The sequence below is a fragment of the Salvelinus namaycush genome, chromosome 12 (assembly GCF_016432855.1).
Source record: "Salvelinus namaycush isolate Seneca chromosome 12, SaNama_1.0, whole genome shotgun sequence".
Lineage (NCBI taxonomy): Eukaryota > Metazoa > Chordata > Actinopteri > Salmoniformes > Salmonidae > Salvelinus > Salvelinus namaycush.
Genome location: NC_052318.1, coordinates 24,401,354 through 24,422,855, shown reverse-complemented (window position 1 = coordinate 24,422,855; position 21,502 = coordinate 24,401,354). Strand labels below are relative to the sequence as shown.

The 21,502-nt window shown below is 43.6% G+C and overlaps 1 protein-coding gene across 1 annotated transcript in view; it reads left to right on the top strand.

Moving 5' to 3' along the window:
• LOC120057447 (homeobox protein cut-like 1) overlaps window positions 1-15,062 on the top strand; it is a 266,738-nt gene extending 251,676 nt beyond the window's left edge. The window contains exon 24 of the mRNA XM_039006064.1: window positions 14,659-15,062. Coding sequence (XP_038861992.1) covers window positions 14,659-15,062 — 404 coding nt within the window. The remainder of the gene's footprint in view (window positions 1-14,658) is intronic.
• Window positions 15,063-21,502: the final 6,440 nt, after the last annotated feature.

The following is a 21,502-nucleotide window of genomic DNA, read 5'->3' as shown; positions in this document are numbered from 1 at the left end:
GTCTCTTAGTCTGAAGTCTTGCGCCCATCCCATCGTCATTCTCATGAGACTTTTCATCACTGATCTCCAAGTCTTGTGCAGGCACCACATGGAAACAAGCAATAATTTTGATTTGTCTCCCACATGCTGTGTCCTCAACACAGCTGTTGATGTCTGTAGCAAAGTTGTTTTGTCTGGAAATGCTCCACTGCTGTTGAATAAAAGGGGTCCAGTTCTGTGACTGTCTTCAGTCCTGGGCTGGCTCCTCCAGAGGTGATGCCAATACAGACTTTTAGGCCACAGATCTGTAGGAGGTACACATTCAAAAGTCCATATGCAGATAGTCGGTATGGCCCTCATTAACAATGATGCAGGCTTGAGTGTCTGGTAGAGGCACTAGTGAAAGGGATTTCATCAACAGTATGTGAGTCTCCCAGAGGGATTTCAGTTTGATATTATTACTAACATGTCAAGTTGTGCTATCATGATGTCAACTGTTCCCAGCTAATACCCTGTCAGTACAGGCGACAATAGCGATAGCTGACAGGCAGTGCTTTTTGACTTGGAGTTACATTTCTGTGGATTTGTTTTTATTTTTCTATTTCTCATTTGATGCTAATGCAAGATTTGAACACGAGTTCTCTCACTTTTTCTCCCCAAATCATGTTCTGCTGTCAGCCATTTTGGAACATTGCATGTAGTTTTGCCCTTTGGCACAGAGGGAAAGGTTTTTGATCATTAACTTGTATTTGATTTTATCCCTATTAATTCATAGATCAATGTGTTTTGGATTATTTTTTTATCGTAATCATTTAAAGGGGGGTTGTGCACTCTGAGCTAATGGAAGTCATTCTGGTTGTAGTAGAAACCAAAGTGGTGGAATTAGTTTTTAACTTTTCCCGATTTTCAAACCGTCTGAACGTCATTGCTTCTTGTTAACGTGTACCACACCTCTTTTTCCTCATGCTATAGGTTAGGTTCACATGGCATTGCTTTGTCAGACTCTCCTTCTTCAACAAGGGATTGCACCCTTAGTATTCAAGGACACGATTCTCCTTGAGGCCACAGTCATGGAAATAATGCTGACTAGAACGGCACAGAACATAGACAAGGACAGATATCACACACCAATACATGAGCAATACAATTGAAAGAGGACCAAATCAGGCTTGACTACCTTTCTGAGTTATTGTCTAGCACATGTTCATATAGACGTCATAAAGAACAGGCTATGTTTATCAGTCGCAGTTAATACAGTGTTTATGTTGTAGTGTCCAAGAACTAGAGGTCGGTCCTCTTTTCTCTGCTCCTATTCATGTGTATACTTCTGCAATTGACAGGGAAAGGTTTTCTTAAAGTGTTGGTTAGATTTGTAGACACAGAGTTGTCTGTAGCTTTCTGAATGAACGGGTAAGATTCTGAGTATCATGAAGAATTAGGGGACTGGATTTCACAGTGGAACCCTGGAGGAAGCACCCAAAGCTACACTGGTTTATACAAAGGGCATTTTGCATGTGTTTGTTCAGTTTCTTTGTGCTACAGTTCCCTTCTGTGTTATCATGTTCTTTTTCTGTTGTTAAGAAAAACATAGGTTGTTACATTGTTGCAGAAACCATATGATGATTTTGGATGAATTTCAGGAATTTGCCCTTTGCAAATATTTTTCTATAGAACTAAAGTAGATTGCTATCAATATTATATACACTGTCATATATAGTTGTACAGATATATATCCTTATAGCAAGTTGTTAAGAATTACTATGGGTTTGTTTTTTGTTATTACTGTCAAAGTATTGGTAGTTCTCTCTCTGTAGGGTTGATGTGTCCATAGCTTAGTTTTTTCCCCCATGTCAGGACTACGAAAACCTCACACTGTATGATCGACTTCAAGGATCGTTGCATACGTATTAGCGTTAGCCAGCGCTAATCTCATGGTGTTTGTGTATCATGGATTCACATTTCTCTTATGACCCTCCAATTATTTCATAACCTCATGTTATTTGTGAGACAAACGTTAACCCAGTAAACATGAAGACCAATGCCTTGATTCTCAGTGAAGCATACATTACAGAACCATATGTCATTGCACATCACTAGCCCCAATCTATACTTGCTTTTATTTATAGTATATACACTCCTTAGGCTTTGTTAGATTCTCCTTATTCAATGTCAACAGACACTGGTAGTGACAAAAGGGTTTTGACGATGTTTGCTAAAAGTGTGATGAAATCTGGAATTATTTGCTTTTGATTTGCCTTCCGTTTTAAGATGAGATTTGATTTGAACATTAATGCATTTATTTTTTGCTCTCATCTTTTTGCTTGTGTTAAGTCTCAGAAGTCAGCCAGGGACAGTAGTCTTGTGATTGTGAGAAGAGTCAGAAGTCGCCATGTTAATAGAGTTGTGATGCCAGTGACATTGGAAATGGAGACTAAAATAGTGGTCAACAATGGAGGCATTAATAATGTCATATTCAATCTGAATTTGGATTATCTAAGTGTGGTCACACATTACTTTATGCATTACTGATTAACTGCTGATTGACATTTTGCATCCATCACTCAGTGGTGGTTGGCATATAAGTTACGATGAAAAACTAAATAATAAATGTTGACATCGATTAACGGTTGGTTGTGTTACAGTAGTTTTGGGCCTTTGTCGGCCAACTCCAAATGGACAACTAATTTTTTAGAGTGACATCCAATATTGTGTTTTTTGAAAGCTGTGTTTTTAGAGCTTTAGTGAAGGAAGCATGATAGAACTACATCACCCACAGTCCTTTGCTGCTACCTTGTTTGCTTTCTATTCATATGAGAGGATGTTGTGGTGGCGGAGTCACATACTCGTATAAGCTGAGTGTCTATGGAGTCCCCTCCCTCAGTTCAGCTCAATGTCTCCATACTCACATTGACATGCTCCCAAGGCCTTAACTGACTGTATGAATTTGTAACTGGACAAATACCTGCTAAACTGCTGAAGTCATCAAATTTGTTTGTGTCCAGTTCACCTTTGTTTGGCCATGTGCTATATCTAAGTCTAAGATCGTTGTTTTCATGTTGTCGTATAATCCGATTCTCATTGACTAAAGCCTTGTTCACATTGGAAGTTGACTCAAATCACATTTTTTTGCATATCCGATTCGAATGTGGTCTTTTTCCTGCAGTCTCAACAGCCAAAAAGTACATGGAATCAAATATTTCAATCCACATTTCAAACCACCTTTGAAGTCTGATACAAATATGATTCCTGGCCATGCAACTTGTGTCTGAACAGTCAAATCTGATTTATTCGCCCTCAAATGGTTTTTAAGACTGTTATTTGGCATTTCTTGTTGCTTGCTAGCTACTCTGTTTCCAGTTTGACAAGAACATGTGGTAGCAAAATAGCTTGTTCATTGTTAGTGAATGTGCTAGAAAGCTAAACAGCTACCTAGCTAAGTGACTAAAAGTTGGATCATCTTATCCTTTAAGGCTTTATAAGTGTTCTTACACAATGATTTTGAACATTCAAAGCAACTTGAAGGTTGTCACCTTAGCTTGCTACATTACTTCTGAGTGATAGGCAGCAGGAGCACCGCCACCAATCAGCCTACACCACGTTGCACGCCCGTCATTACTAGCGTAGCCATGTCAGCAAATGACTGCTGTCTGAATACACATTTCCAATTTGGTCACTTGTAACTTGCTGTTTGGACAGTCAGTATTCCAAAATGGATTTGAAAAACAAAACTGATTTGAGCTTTAAGGCCTGCAGTCTGAACAAGGCTTAATTGTGTTAAGAACAAAGCTAGCTATACTCGCCAATGGTTTTGGCTCCTCCCCTTTACTATTACCCTACCAGGTTTATAAGCAACCTTCCTTAGAGGTCTATTTTTCAGCTGATGATTTTGAAACTAGGACACTACTTTTATCAAGCATGGAAAGAAGTCTGAGTGTATGTGTTGGGTGTTGGATGGTGTCAATTTGGCCGACTCTCAACCTTCAAAGTGCCAGAGGTCTCCAAATTTCTGCTGTTTGGTCAGGCAGCCATCTCACTATCAGTTTATCTACTGTAATGTCAAGTTGCTGTCTCAGTAGACTTTCAATTCCGTGAATATACTATCTGATTACACATAGGTCACGTTGTTGGTCAAATGTCATTCAATTACAGAACTTGAGAATGCCTGTTTCAATAGACACTGTAGATTTTCTGAAATAATTGAGACTAACATGTTTTAGTCTGTTTGTTTGCTTTTGCTTTGTAAATGGGTGAAAGAAGATCAAGATTTTATACCAAATATTGTTTGATTCTTTTTCCACTGCTAAGGAGACCTTTCAGTACCTTGAATGAAAGGTTCATTGCTTACCTCTTGTTTTGGCAAATGCGAGTGTTATTGGAGATGTACAGATATCGCTTCCATAGAAATTGATTTGTGCAATTTAATTTCTTATGAAGGTTATGTGATTTGTTTTTTAAACCAAACTTCACATTGAAGTTAGTTACCATAATGTTACAAAATAAAAAAAATCCCTTCAACCAAAAAAAGTGTAATTCTCAACGAAGAGTTGGTACTTCCAACTGAAGAGTTTCAGCGCAATTCACTTTTCCTCCAACACTTCACTTATGAATTATAGCTTGACGTGGGGCAAAACACTTTGGCATTCATATGACATGGCGTGTGTGTGTGTGGAGTGTTGAGCGGCTCCTATGCAGTTAAGGGAGGCAGTTTCCTTATTCCTTTTAGTTTGTGTCCTCTCTTTTTTTACTGACTGCTTTTGAAGTGAGGAACCCTCGCACCATCTCTGCTGGTCTAATTGTGTCTCTCAAAGCTCAGGTGGAAACTACTTTTAGCAGAGTCCTTGTGTCACTGTCACCAGCAAAAACAGTGCTCCCCCCTTCATCTTCAGTCCAGAGAGAGGTGTAGTTAGTTTCTGTCGGCTGATTTCTGTTTCTATGAAGCGATTCTAGGCCTCATGATCGGCAATGAAAGGTTGACTCCACCTTCACAGGAAAAAAATTTACTTCTTCCAGTTTCAGTTTGTTCTCTCGTTTGGTTCCTTTTTATTTGGTCATTTAAGTCATGTAGTCTGTTCCCAGCACTGTAAGACAGTCCCTATACAATATGGAGAAGCAATATCACTGTATGAAACTCACAATGTATTATTGTTATTATTATTGTTATTATTATTATTATTCACTAGCACCCTAGGTGTGATAATTGAAGTAAATATCTTTTATACAAACACAAAGTTGGGTGGTGTCTTTTTTTGCATGTTATTAAAAGGTATAAACATTTGTAATGTATGTAATGTCATGTGAGGGGTTTGACTGAAGTGGCCTAAGGTGTTTCCTAATAGTCTACTTGGCATCTTCGCAGTCCTAAAAACACCACAGATTTACACCCTAGAAACGACACTCTCAATACAACTGACCGTTACCTCAGCCTATTACACAGCACATGTTACAGAGTACTGTATGTTGCCCATAGGTCACTAATGGTGCATATTCCTTCAATTGTAACTAAAACACCTGATTTCCAATAACATACGGTTTCCTAGGAAGTAGTATCTGTGATGTGCTTAATGAGCCTTGGTGACCCTTGACCTACCTCTTCCTCCTCTCCTGGTCCTGTGGGTCTCTAGACGACAGGAGATGGTCATGACGGGCTCCATAGACAGGAAGTGGACTAAAGACTGCAGGATTATGTATAGAGCCTCTTTTGAAGACCCTTCAACTATAGCTAGCACTTCCCATCAATCTATACAATTATAGCATAGGGAGACGCACAGGAGGCCTGGAGCCGGCACAGGACTTACCGGGCTGTGGAGGCGCACTGGAGACACGGTGCGTAGAATCGGCACAACGTGTCCTGGACAGATGACACGCTCCTCAAAGCGAGTGCGGAGAGCTGGCACAGGACGTGCAGGGCTGGGGAGGCGTACTGGAGACCTGGTGCGTGGGGCCGGCACAGTCTTCACCAGACGGCTAGCACGCTCCTCAGGACGAGTACGGAGCGCTGACTCAGGTGGCATTAAACTGAGGACACGCTCCTTAGGGCGAATGTCGTGCCTCAAGCACCAACACAACAGCTCTCTAATAACTCTCTCCTCCAATTTCCCCATCAACTCCTTAACTGTCTCTGATTCACTCCCTTCACTCCCCTCCAAGTTCACTTTCCTCTCCCAGACTGGCTCTGGTTCAACCCTCGGCTCCGCCGACCACCCCGTGTGGAATGGCTCTGGTTCACACCTCGGCTCCGCCGACCACCCCGTGTCCCCCCCCTCCACATTTTTTTTGAGGCTGCCTCTTGGGCTTCCGTCGTGGCCGCGAACCCCGGTGTCGTTGTTGTTGCTCCCTCGCTGCCTTCGCCTGCTTCCATGTCTCCTGCCATGATTTCGTCCCACGTCCAGGATGTCCTCCACTCCTGGCTTTCCTCCCAGGCCCAGGATCCCTGCTCCTCCTGAGCACGCTGCTTGGTCCGTGGTTGGTGGGATCTTCTGTAACGATCGTTGTTGGAAGGATGGTCGGACCAAGATCTGCCTCTGATTGGGAACCATACCAGGCCAACATAGAAATTTAAAAACTAGAGTACCCACCCTAGTCACACCCTGACCTAACCAAAAGAGAATAAAAAGGATCTCTAAGGTCAGGGCGTGACAACTACATACACTTAGTATTACTTTCTTAGCTACAATATACATATCTCCCTGGCATATTACATAATTTATGCAGCAGCATACAAGACATTTTTGGACTCACCTTGTTGTGCTGCGCTCACTTGAACAGGAAGGTGGCGCGGCTGTCCTTGGGCACATTTTGTCGAACTTGGTCATCAAATTCTGTCATTCTCTGGATTTATGGTACTTTCAAGACAACTGGGAACACGGAAAAAAACAAGGTTGAATCATGATGACGTCAGTGAACTTCAGGTCGTAGCTCTGGAAAGAGGCCTGAGTTCCCAACTTGCAATTCCGAGTTGGATGACCGCTCAAAACGTATTTTCCCAGTTGGAGCTATTTTTTTCCTGAGTTCCCAGTTGTTTTGAACTCACTGAAGTCAGATTTCCCAGTTCCGAATTAACAGTTGTTTTGAGTGGGGCAGAAATCATGCTGGATTGACAGCATGGCCAATGTTGAATGTTTATAATTTTAAGCTTGGAAAAGAGACCCTTAAACCAAGAATTGGGACCACGCACCCACTCCACTGAATAGCAGGCTAGTGATTGCTTGGGAATGCTTGCAGTTAGCCACTGATTCCTTCCAAACCACTCATTGTTGAGTTTGTGATTTCCAATTTGTTGTGTAATGTTTATGTCCAATGGTCGATGAGCACCGATACGTTTTATCTATAATGTCTCTTCATTATTTCTGTTCATATGACAAGGATTAAACAAGATTTGCCAGTAGATTGTAAACTTGATTCATGATGATGAAAGCTACTGTAGATATAACGTGATTTGATGTCATTTTATCTGTGGCCATTGACCTTGAGCCTTCTTGGATGGGCACTTCTAATGTAACTCTATGGCAGCACCCAAGGGGCTTGAATTTTCAAGCTCTACCCTTAGAGTTGGCAGTGATGTTGTGTCCCCATGAGTGACAGAACACTGAGCCAATCACGGCGCAACTCGATAACTTTACCAACCCCTACGCTCTGTATTTTCCGCTGGCGGCCCCACCACCATAGAAAGCACTAAGCTAGGCATTTTGGAGCTGCCTTACTCAAGAAAGCAAAAAAGAGACCATGTTTGTATGAAGGCTTTATTATTGTAAATAATTTTGTTATTTTTATTACATTGTTTCCAAACTGATATGTGACAAGTATTAATGCCAAAATAACATGCCAAACAGGCAACCTGCCCTGAATGACGTGTCGCCACTGCCACAGACAGATCTGGTTTCCTCCTCATGGATGGAGGAGACCTCTGATTTCCGTGCTGTGAATGGTCCTCTGCGTGGGACTAGGCTGTGCAACATTAGGACTCTAGGGTTACACCACTATCAGAGAGAGCCTTCAGCAATTCTAGTACACCCCATCCGTCATTACAGACACACAACTTCCCTGGCTGCACCCACCGTCTCCCTCGGTACTGTACACAGATCTGGGATCAACTACTTCAAATCTGTCTCGAAGGACCATGCCGAGTGCCACCTTGTAAGGGTGCTCTCCGAAAAAAGGTGTTGGTTTCAATAGGGTTTTGTCCATGTTCAATACAGACCAATTGTTTGGAGGGAAAACTGTCCTCCAATCAGCTGGCAAAGGTTTATGTCCTACCACACACGTTCAGAACTGTATGGTGGTGTCTATTTTTTCCTCTACAAAGAAACAATTGTGTTTCATTGTACTGAATTTAACTGTATAAAGTAGGCTATAGAAGCTATCATAATAACATGGATTTGGTCACTGGGAATCATTGGGTTAATTCAAAGGCAACAGGAAGTAAAAGCATTAATGTCACCCACCACTATTAAAAACAATATATAAGGGAAGGCTGAGGTGGAGCTGGCTTGATCTTTCAATATGTAGCTAGCAGTGAGCACTGTAGTCCCATTTCATGATTACATAGTTTTAAGATGCATACACTTAATCTTCTAGAGCAGAGGTATTCAACTCTTACCCTATGAGATTCGGAGCCTGCTGGTTTCCTGTTCTACCTGATAATTAATTGCACACACTGTCCCAGTTTTAAATCAGTCCCTGATTTTTTTTTTAAACTGTGGGACTGGCTTTGAGGTCCAGAGTTGAGTTCTAGGGTTCTAGAGCCAAAATAGTACAATGGAACTCTTCAAAGGTGCTCCTATTTAATACTAATCTTTTGAGGCTGTATATATTATAATATCTTCCCATGGTTATTTGTCCAAATTGGACTCTGTTTTGTTTTAATGAATCCTGAACATATTTAGATTAGCGTTAACAAACAAATTGAATCTCCCCCAGTTTTCCCATAAGAGGTAAAAATAGCAGCTTCCCTCATATTGACCACGTTAGGTCCCCAGGCAAATACAGACAAAAAATCCAGGGTCAACTTTCTGTTGAGCCTCTGCACGACATTGATTCAATTATTACATCGATATTAATCTCTCTTGAATACATTTGAGGATATCACTCAGATGTGATTGCTTGTGCTGTGTGTAACATCTCATCTCTGCATTACAGTCACACGTTTGAAACTTAATGGGAGTTTCTCTTTCATTCAGTGGCCTGTCATGTCTTTCTCTCCAATGCTCGCCATGTCTGTTTGTTGCACTATTTATCTGAGGTGCAGATTTTGGTTTCTTATGTTCAAAGAGTTCCAATTCAATTCCAACATGACAATCATTTTCTATTCTGTTTGTTGCACCAGGGTTTTTCTGAGGTGTATATACGGTATATTGTATTGATGTTCAAATTCTTCAAATTGAATTATAACATGACAATCCTCTTCTTTTCTGTTGCCAAGATTCATAGCGTCACCTCTGCTTCCCAGAATACACACACTTGGTCACAGCACGCCCTGTTGACGCATACTTTGTAGTGTCCATGGGAACAGTACAATGTGAAAATGAGAACTCACCAATGACGTCTATAGAACACACTACCCTGATTCCTCATCAAGGCAGGTTGGCTACGGCCACATCGTGTGACAAAGGCCACACAATCAACTTCATTCCTTTGACGGTGTTGTAGCCATGTCTGAACAAGCAATGATGGGTGGTGTGTGAAGATGGGGCGGCACAATGTCAGGCCTCAGTGTAGCCTATGTTGTTGACTTGTTTGGGACTTCACCAACAGCAGCCCTCTCCCCTCAAATACACACAGAAACAGAGATGGGTAAAACATAATGTATATTGTTACATTGGTCTTCAGAGTATCTTGTAATTGTATCAAACTAAAACACAAAATACTTTGCAAGTTGACTCATTAACTACAACATTGTAATGGTTACAGAAATGTTTTACTTGCTAAGACTGATGTTTATTTTTATCTACCTCAGTTGAATGCACTGACTGTAAGCCACTTCAGATAAGTGTCTGCTAAATGACCAAAATGTACATGTAAATGTAAAAATGAACAATTGTAAAGCACTGGGTATTATTATTGGCCTTGTTTCAGGGACTGCTTATCCAATGGTGAGATGGCATGCTTCCCTAGCCAGCTGATCCCCTGTGTGTGTGTGTGTGAAATTACTTAGTCATGCCAATACTGTTTTTATCCTACATTGATTGAATGGCCCCATTTGCTTCCTGGTATTATAACTTAGCCTGCTGGGGGATGGGTTAGCATGTTAGCTAATTTAACAGATGTATAATGTACTCTCCATGCGTTGTGTTTTCTCAAAATAAATCACTTCGGCCAGTGGTCCCAGTTGAGCATCATTTATTTATGTTGTTAAATGGGAAACAGCACGTTAGTTGTGCAGGGCTTATCAGTATTGATGGCTGTCGATGGAAAAATCCCTTGCATCACATTTTCCTACTGGGCGAACAAAATACAAAAATACAATACAAAATATAACATGTGTAAATACCTGTTGTTAAATGGGAAACAGCACGTTAGTTGTGCAGGGCTTCACAGTATTGATGGCTGTCGATGGCAAAATCTGTAGCATGGAGACAACTGTGTTAGCAGTGTGTTACGCACGCCTCTGTGAAGAGGGAACGCAACACCCTGCTGCAACTCAACTCCCCGTGAAGCAAAAGAGGTATGAACTGTAGGTGCAAGAAAGGACGACAAAAGGCAGAATTGACCGCTTACTAGGATTTATTTCCTTTACACGGTATTATGGGGAAAAGAGGCTGGACGGAACCAAAGCATAGAAAGTAAATGTCAAAGCCTCCCCCTCTCCTATCTAACCTGCCTACCCACTATTTACCTATCTTAGCACCACCTGGTGCCCTAACCAAAATACAGGGGGTGGTCCGCCCAGGTCTTACCTAGTGTGCCTAGACAGTGAATATACTACGGGTATATGTATGCCCGCGGGCCTCTTGCCTAAGCACTCCCTAGGTGCCTTCCCCTTCCCCTGGGAACAAATGAAACAGAATATTAAACAATCCACTTCACAACAAAACTGAGAAAACTAACTCAGGCCACTAAAGAAGCTCTGACAAAGCAAAAACACAGAACATACCAAAGCTGCTACCAACAACTAACATAATACATATTTACAATCAACATGCTATACCACTCAGCCATCAAGCTTCTCTCAGCAATGATCTAAGCCTGCCTATCATCTCTCTCTCTATGATCTCTCTCTTTCTGAACAGAACACTGGCTTTTATAGCTTCAGGTGGCAATGGTAATTAGAGACAGCTGTATCTTGACGAGGGGGCGGGGTCGGCTCTCCAATCATCCATTGCGGCCGACCAATCAGCTGCTTGGGGAGAAATTCCAGAAGCCATCTCCTGAAACACACACACTCAAATACAAACTACAACACAGAAACTGGGGAACGTAACACAGTGGCTTATGTGACCATGACATCGGTGTATGCTAGCTAACACACTTATTTATGGCATTCATATGCAAAAGCACATCCCAGAAAGCCCCTCAATCCCTAAAAGGTACCATATACCCACACATGTATAAATCAGTAACGTACAGCAAACTTGTACACATTGTAAAATAGAAAATAGAAAACAGTATTCAGAACGTGACCTACCCCTTGCATCACATTTTCCTACTGGGAAGACCTGACGTTCGCGATCTCCCCCTATCTGCAAGCGGGGCCAATCACAACACACCTTATTGTCATCAGAGTTGAACTAACCAATAAGAATGCTTGAACATTAAATACACATTTCTTTAGAGGCAAGTGGAAACATAACCAACCCTGTTACACTAACCTATCCCCCAACCCTAATATTAACCCTTTTTTATTTTACCTTGGCAAGTCAGTTTAGAACAAATTCTTATTTTCAATGACGGCCTAGTGGGTTAACTGCCTTGTTCAGGGGCAGAACGACAGATTTTTACCTTGTCAGCTCGGGGATTTGATCTTGCAACCTTTCGGTCACTAGTCTAACGCTCTAAACACTAGGCTACCTGCCGCTCCTAACCTTAATCCTAATCCTAACCTTAACCTCTAGCCTAGCTGATGTTAGCCACCGCACTACCGTTAGCATTAGCCACCTAGCCAACGTTACGTTTATTGTACGAATTGCAATTCGTAACATATCATATGTATTGTAATTTGTAACATATCATATGAAATAGATGACGGACATCCACAAATTACCATACGAAAGGTAACATATCATACTAATTGGAGTGTCACGAATTTACATTTACTATGTTACATCTACCCCTGAGTCCAGGTTGCAAACTCTGTAGACTAGAGTCACAACCATATCGCGTCTCCTTTAAACTAAACGGAATAGATCAGACTACCCACGCTGCGCAGTGCGTGTTGGGTGGGAGCTGTTCACTTTCTGTGCAGTGTGGGGACACGCTATTTTCCGCTAAAAAGCAATTTCCCAAAATATCTTAATGGGTTAAATTAGAGGAACCAGACAAACAACATAATAACGTAAGGATTCATTGATATCGATTTATAATTTACCATCTGAGTTAATTAACCGTGGGATCATAGCCTACAGTAGTTAGCCAGTGATTAAAGCGTGAGTGAGTTCATTTTGATTATGTGTCGGTTTTGTCCCAGAGCTCGCGATGGAAATACAATGGATTTGTATGTAGGCCTACGGGTTTTGAAGTCCCGATCATATTGTGAGTTTGTCCCGGAATTGAACTCGCTCTGAAGTGTCTATTGATGCATTAATATTAATCGCTCGAGTGTTCAACTGTGGGACATATGACAGAAAAATCATATAGCCTAGGTATTTTTTTTTTAAAGGTGAAAGTCACCTAAATATGAAATAGTGCATCCATCCATGACGCTACATAGCTTACATATGTTGTTGTTGGGCTATTGACAAGTTGACAAGCTCAGCTGTCCTGAGTCTGCACAACTCTGCCAGGACCTAGGATCAAGAGAGACACTTAAGTGTTTTAGTACTATATCTCTTGACACAATGATGAAAATAATCATGGCCTCTAAACCTTCAAGCTGCATACTGGACCCTATTCCAACTAAACTACTGAAAGAGCTGCTTCATGTGCTTGGCCCTCCTATGTTGAACATAATAAACGGCTCTCTATCCACCGGATGTGTACCAAACTCACTAAAAGTGGCAGTAATAAAGCCTCTCTTGAAAAAGCCAAACCTTGACCCAGAAAATATAAAAAACTATGGGCCTATATCGAATCTTCCATTCCTCTCAAAAATTTTAGAAAAAGCTGTTGCGCAGCAACTCACTGCCTTCCTGAAGACAAACAATGTATACGAAATGCTTCAGTCTGGTTTTAGACCCCATCATAGCACTGAGACTGCACTTGTGAAGGTGGTAAATGACCTTTTAATGGCGTCAGACCGAGGCTCTGCATCTGTCCTCGTGCTACTAGACCTTAGTGCTGCCTTTGATACCATCGATCACCACATTCTTTTGGAGAGATTGGAAACCCAAATTGGTCTACACGGACAAGTTCTGGCCTGGTTTAGATCTTATCTGTCGGAAAGATATCAGTTTGTCTCTGTGAATGGTTTGTCTTCTGACAAATCAACTATACATTTCGGTGTTCCTCAAGGTTCCGTTTTGGGACCACTATTGTTTTCACTATATATTTTACCTCTTGGGGATGTCATTCGAAAACATAATGTTAACTTTCACTGCTATGCGGATGACACACAGCTGTACATTTCAATGAAACATGGTGAAGCCCCAAAATTGCCCTTGCTAGAAGCCTGTGTTTCAGACATAAGGAAGTGGATGGCTGAAAACTTTCTACTTTTAAACTCGGACAAAACAGAGATGCTTGTTCTAGGTCCCAAGAAACAAAGAGATCTTCTGTTGAATCTGACAATTAATCTTGATGGTTGTAAAGTCGTCTCAAATAAAACTGTGAAGGACCTCGGCGTTACTCTGGACCCTGATCTCTCTTTTGACGAACATATCAAGACTGTTTCAAGGACAGCTTTTTTCCATCTACGTAACATTGCAAAAATCAGAAATTTTCTGTCCAAAACGATGCAGAGAAATTGGTCCATGCTTTTGTTACTTCTAGGTTGGACTACTGCAATGCTCTACTTTCCGGCTACCCGGATAAAGCACAAAATAAACTTCAGTTAGTGCTAAATACGGCTGCTAGAATCCTGACTAGAACCCAAATATTTGATCATATTACTCCAGTGCTAGCCTCCCTACACTGGCTTCCTGTTAAGGCAAGGGCTGATTTCAAGGTTTTACTGTTAACCTACAACGCGTTACATGGGCTTGCTCCTACCTATCTTTCCGAGTTGGTCCTGCCGTACATACCTACACGTGCGCTACGGTCACAAGACGCAGGCCTCCTAATTGTCCCTAGAATTTCTAAGCAAACAGCTGGAGGCAGGGCTTTCTCCTGTAGATCTCCATTTTTATGGAATGGTCTGCCTACCCATGTGAGAGACGCAGATTCGGTCTCAACTTTTAAGTCTTTACTGAAGACTCATCTCTTCAGTGGGTCATATGATTGAGTGTAGTCTGGCCCAGGAGTGTGAAGGTGAATGGAAAGGCTCTGGAGCAACGAACTGCCCTTGCTGTCTCTCTCACATGGTTTCCATGTGTTTGATGCCATTCCATTTACTCCGTTCGAACCATTTAATATGAGCCGTTCTCCCCTCAGCAGCCTCCTGTGATCAGATAACGAGTGCCAGTCCTGGTTACCTTGATCCACTTGTGTGGTTCCGCCCCCTGCTCCAGCACCCGCGGCCCTGCTCCAGCACCCGCGGACCCGCCCGCCAGCACCTTCCCCAGCACCCGCGGTCCCACCCCCTGCTCCAGCACCCGCGGTCCCGCCCCCAGCTCCCGCAGCCCCGCACCCTGCTCCAGCTCCTGCGGATAGCCCTAGACAACCTGATGAGCAGTCACAGACACCTCAACGAGCAGTGTAAGTATCAAGTGCACCTGGCCCACCTGAAACTACTGAGTGCAGTCCAGCTTGCTAAGGCCTATATGCATGACCCGAGGCCTTACAAGCCCCGTAGAACAAGTACGGTCAGCCCCGCCAACTCGTCCAGTGTGAGCTAGCCACCATCCTGAACTCCCCCCGCCGTCAGGTTCAGAGATGCAGAAGCCTTCGACACCTTTGCCATGTCTATCCATTCACTGGTAGGCATGCTTAGGACCATTTGATGGGCAGAACGGCTACAAACGCAGATGTGGATCCCACGTCAACCAGCTCTTGAGCAAGATGCCACAGAGCTACCAGGATGAATTCATTGGGTACTGTTTCGACCGCGGCATCCTCAGGACTGGCACGCACCAGACATACACCCTACATGACTTGGCAGCCTGTTTGCAGAAGAAGACCCAGGCTAAGCTCATATCAAGCAGAGCCACAGCCCTCTATCAATGTGATATGCCTAAGCCATTCAAGAAAGACCACCATACCTCCACGATCTGCTCCAATCTGCTTCAATCCTCTTCAGTGAATGCCAAGGAGCCTGCTCAATCCAAAGAAAAATCCCAAACCCAAGCCATACTGACCCCGCTGTGACAATAAAGAACACTTTCAACTCTTGTGAAGAGTTCAATAAGCTGAACACAGGATAGATCGTCAACTGGAGAAAGGGTGAACAACAGTGTTGAAAGTGCGAACGATCCCACAAAGCTGATGCTTTGCACCCTCAGACATGTAAAGAGCAGCACCTAATGATACTTCACAACGCCATACAGGAAAACCAGAAGAGCGTTCTCATGGTGAGTGTCGCTACGACCAAGGTGTACCTGTATAGACCCAACCGATCGCCGAAAGCAGTGTTGAAGGTTGGGAAAGTTCACAATGGAGACCAGGCCCTGGAGACATACACTGTTCTTGACAATGGCTCAGAACGTAGCATTGTCCTGCCACAGGCTGTTTAACAACTAAACCTCACTTCCGAGCTTGAGTCCCTCACTCTCAGGACAGTTCGACAAGACATTGTAAAACTGCAAGGTGCCTCCGGTGAACCACGCTCAACCTCTGCTGCTGATTGGTTCGGACATGCCTCACCTCCTGATACCCATACAGCCAGTGTGTACAGGCCCGCCTGATTGACCCATCGCTGTCCACACCGAAGTCGGCTGGTCCCTGCAAGGCCCTATTAGCTTTGTCCACACAGCACCAGCTGAACAATGGTGCCTGCTCACCACTCTTGCTTCGTCTTGCCCCCGAGCGCTTCAAAAACGTGGAGCAACTTTGGCAGATCGATACCCTTCCCTACGTGAGTGTAAAGCCCACTTGAAACAAGACCAGCAAGCCATGCGCTACGCTACACCCCTGCTTGGTCAAGTCAACGATGCAACTCTCCATGCTCCAAAGGAAGCTGTACTGCCAAGCTTCCTTTGCACGGAGCAAAGACTCGCCAAAGACTCAAAACGTGCCGAGATGTACTGCCAGGAGATCAAGAAGCTGGAGATGGCAGGCTACGTGTCACCGGTGCCACCCGAGGGAGCTGAACAATCCACTGAGTCCCGATACCCCACCATATTTCCATCACAATGGAAAGGACAGAATCCTGTTTAACTGTTCATTTCAGCATAAAGGACAGTTGCTCAATGACCTTCCCCTCCCGAGACCCACCTTGGGACCATCCCTGCTCGGTGTCCTCCTCAGATTCCATTAACATGCCGTAGCTATGAATGGTGACATCAAAAGGCATGTTTCACCAGATCCGCCTCTTACCAGCTGACAAACCTGTGCTACGCTTCACCTGGCGGAACATGCAGAGAACTGAAGAACCAAGCATCTAGGAGTGGCAGGTCTTGCCATTTGGCACAACTTGTAGTCCTTGTTGCACCATCTACACTCTGCAGCAACACGTTAAGTTGACCAAGGACCAACACATTCTGTAATGCGCCAGAGATAGGATATGGCTCTGTCGCCTACATGCGGCAGAGCCAGAAGCAGGATGACCTGAAGCAGGTACAGATCTCCTTCGTTCTGGCCAGGTCTCGTGTCGCGTCAAAGAAGCAACTGTCGATGCCACGCCTGGAGCTGAGTGCTGCACTCACTGGAGCACAGCTAGCCAGCGTCCTCCAAGCAGAACTCACCCTGCCCATCGGACAATTCATCCTCTGGTCCGATTCCACCACAGTCCACATTGGTTCAAGTCAGAATCTTGTAGATACAAGGTCTTTGTAGGAACTTATGTTGCAGAGATTCAGAACGTTACGGATGTAGCCAACTGGAGGTATGTGGATACATCTAACAACTAGGCGGATGGCATCACTGGGGGGAAGACCTTGAAAGAGCTGGCCCAACCGCATCAATGGCACCAAGGCCCTGAGTTCCTCCAACACTCAGACGATCAGTGGCCTTCAATGCCTTCTGCTGACCCAAAGCCTGACGACATCGAACTGAACATGTGTCTGTCAGTTCCAGTCCCAGATGTCAACAAGTTCGACACATAGAAAGACCTCATGAGGCAACTACTAGATCCCTACACAGGGCGCCCGATCCACTCTCCAGTTCACCCAGCGAAGCAGCAGACTACATAGCTTCAGAGAACCTCCTCCTGAAGCAAGCTCAGATGGAATTGTTTCCCGAAGAGATCAGGGCCCTCATAAAACCGCGCTATACCCTCTAACAGTTGTCTGGGTCCCTCGTCTCCTGAGTGTGATAAGTATTCAGGACTCCTTAGTGTTGGCGGTAGACTGCACAGAGCAGAGCACCTGGAGATGGATGCTATGCTCCGCATCGTCAACTGATCAAGATTTCAACGAGACTCTCCTCCATTCCGGCCCAGAGAGGGTTCTGGCAGAACTACGTCACAGATACTGGACTCTGCGGGGAAGGGAGGCCATCCGGAAGTCCCAGCACACGTTTACAATGCCAAACCTGTAGTCCCTAAGATGGCAGACCTACCTCCTGCTCATGTATGACTGTACAAGCCACCCTTCTACTCTACTGAAGTGGTTTGTTTCAACATAAAAAGTGGACATTGCAATGAAAAGAGATGGAAAATTGCATGACCTGGCCCTCCTGAAGAGACTGGATGCCAAAGCCTTCCTGATGTCTCAAAGATGCTTAATTTCACGTTGAGGCAAGCCTTCCGAGTTCCTTTCAGACAATAGTACAAACTTCGTTGGAGGAGACCGAAAAATACGAGAGGCCTTCGAAGCGATGGCCCCCCACCTGAAAGAATAGTTGGCCGAATAGAAGATAACATTCCAGTTCAACCCACCAAGTGCTCCTCACTTTGGTGAGACGTGGGAAAGAGAGATGAAATCAGTGAAGACTGCTCTCAAGGTCATACTCAAGGAACAGACCGTTATTGAAACCCTTCTCCTCACTGTACTTACCGAAGTGGAGTGAATCTTGAACGCAAAACACCTTGGATACATCTCATCTGATGTAGCAGACCCAGATCCCGCCACACCGAGCCTCCTACTCATGGGACACATCGCTTCCTCAGGCCTTGTATGACTCAAGTAACATAATAGGGAAATGCAGATGGAGGCGTAGCCAAGTCCTTGCCAATCACTTTTGATCCCAGTTCATTCACCACTGCCTTCCTAGTCTACAGGAAAGACAGAAGTGGAAGAAGGATGGAAAGGAACTTACTGTGGATCAAGTGGTTCTCATTGTGGACCTTGGAGCTGATGGACGCATCAGGACTGCTTCCATCCAGGTCAAGGGTCGGACTTACCTACAACCAGTTTGGAACCACCGACTCTTCCTAGAGCTGGCCACCCGGCCAAACTGAGCAATTGGGGGAGAAGGGCCTTGGTTAGGGAGGTGACTAAGAACCCGATGGTCACTGACAGAGCTCCAGATTTTCTCTGTGGAATTGGGAGAACCTTCCAGAAGGACAACCATCTCTGCAACACACCACCAATCAGGCCTTTATGGTAGAATTTCCAGACGGAAGACACTCCTCAGTAACATGCACATGACAGCCCGCTTGGAGTTTGCCAAAAGCCACCTAAAGGACTGTCAGACTATGAGAAAAAAGTTTCTCTGGTCTGAAGAAACCAAGATTTGGCCTGAATGCCAAGCATTACACCTTGAGAAAGCCTGGCACCATTGCTACGGTGAAGCATGATGGTGGCAACATCGTGCTGTGAGGATTTTTTTCAGTGGCAGGGACTGGGAGACTAGTCAGGATCGAGGGAAAGATGAACAGAGCAAAGTACAGAGATCCTCGATGAAAACCTGCTCCAGAGCGCTCAGGACCTCAGACTGGGTTCATGGTTCACCTTCCAACATGACAATAAGTACACAGCCAAGACAACGATTGGCCCAGCCAGAAAATGGACTTGAACCCAATCGAACATCTCTGGGGAGACCTGAAAATAGCTGTGCAGCGACGCTCCCCATCCAACCTGACAGAGCTTGAGAGGATCTGCAGAGAAAAATGGGAGAAACTCCCCAAATGCAGGTGTGCCAAGCTTGTAGCGTCATACCCAAAAAGATTTGAGGCTGTAATCGCTGCCATAGGTGTTTCAACAAAGTACTGAGTAAAGGGTCTGAATACTTATGTAAATGTGATATTTCAGTTTTTGTAATAAACTTGCCCCAAAAAAAGTTTTTGCTCTGTCATTGTGGGTTATTGTGTGTAGATTTGAGGGGGAGAAAACGATTTAATCCATTTTAGAATAAGGCTGTAATGTGGAAAAGTGAAGGGGTCTGAATACTTTCCAAATGCACTGTAGGAACCAGCATAGAAGCAGTGGTGTAAAATACTTAAGTAAAAATACTTTATAGTGCTTCTTAAGTAGTTTTTTTTTAAGTATCTGTACTTTACTATTTATTTTAAAACTTTTACTTCACTACATTCCTAAAGAAAATAATGCTATTTTTACTCCCTGCATTTTCCCTGACATCCAAAAGTACTCATTACACTTTGAATGTTAAGCAGGACAAGAAAATGGTCCCATTCACCTACTTCTCAAGAGAACATCCCTGGTCATCCTTAATTCATTTGATCTTACTCTATGACAATTGGGTACTTTTCCCACCACTGCATAGAAGCAGATAAAACCCAACTCATACCTCAGGCTCATGATGACAGATGTTTGCTGTGACAATATGGCACACACACACATCCAGCTGTCTCTACAGATGTTTTCAAGTTTCAGTTAATGAAGAGATGTAGCTACTGAAGCAGTGTCCAATCAGCCACTGGGCTATGTGTTGGGGGAATGAACCCAATCAAAAACGGTCAATTTGATTTGAAATCATAAATTTAAATTACATAAAATATGTCAGACTGCAGCTCTACCTCCTATTCAAAAGCATAATTTGTCCTTGAAAAACAGGGAAATCTCCAGACTCATCATACTGCAGTGACACCACACATATCCTGTGAATTACTGTATCTCTGCCAGGATGACAATAAAACTGCTAACACAGACATCCAGTGGTAGCTGTCGTTTTGTGCAAGGATGGAAGTAACAGTGGGAAATTATAGGGCCCTTCACTTGCATTTGTCACTATTTTCACAAAAAGAATGACAAACTTGTCATGACAGGCACAGTCATTATAAGATAATTAGGTTGAAATCTCCCTATGCTGGGCATAAAAGTGCAATCATTAGTGACGTTGATTCACTGTGAGGCGGGCAGCTACCCAGGCTGATCGTCTAACCCCGGCACTGATAACATCAATTGGACCTCTTCTTTAATATTTATGTATCGTTTTAAGATAAGGTGTTATCTGTCTTTCTCTCCTTCTAAGCCCCTATTTCAAAGGAGGGCTACTCAGTGCTAGGTGATAACCGTCTGCCATTGTGCCTGAGAGAAACCTCAGGAATAATCTCCTGAGCCCTGTCACATTTTGGAACCTTATCTGCTAGGCTGCAGACAAGAGAACACAGCATGCGTACAATTTCAGACTTGGACCTCCATCGAATACAATGCGAAATAGCAAAGAGGTAATTTTCTTTCTGGAGAAAGTCAGTTCTCAAGTGTTAGTATAACAGCAGGGTTAAGCAGTAGTCCTGCTTTGGCCTCCCTCCTACTTGGACCTCCTATCGCCTTTCCTATCATTTTGTTTTTTCTCTGTTCAAAGCTAAATGGTCATTGGAGGAACCAGATAAGGTGTACTTGCAATTTGCTTCTCCCAAAAAGGCAGCCTTTTAAATTGAACAAAAACCTATTAATTGAAAGTGATATCGGACCTGTACAACGTCTTGTATTGATTGCAGTCAGTCTCTTGTAGGGTATTAATGAGTATCATGTTAGTCTCCCACATGAGACAGGGAGGTCATGTCACATGTTTTTAGGATAGGCCATCAAATCAGGTAGGAAGGGATGTAAACTGGAGTTGTTTCCATAACGGCACACCAGAGTATCCACTATGAAATAATGAGGGTAGCCTCAAATACAACTCAGCTCCCTCATCTCTTCTGACCTTCTCTATCCACAGATTTCACCAGCCAAATGCACTAATGAGGACTTGTAGCAGGATTATGTGAGGAGGAACTCTCTCTGTCTCTCAGTTCTGTACTCAGGATTATTGGGAGTGCTTTTGGAATGTGCCGAGC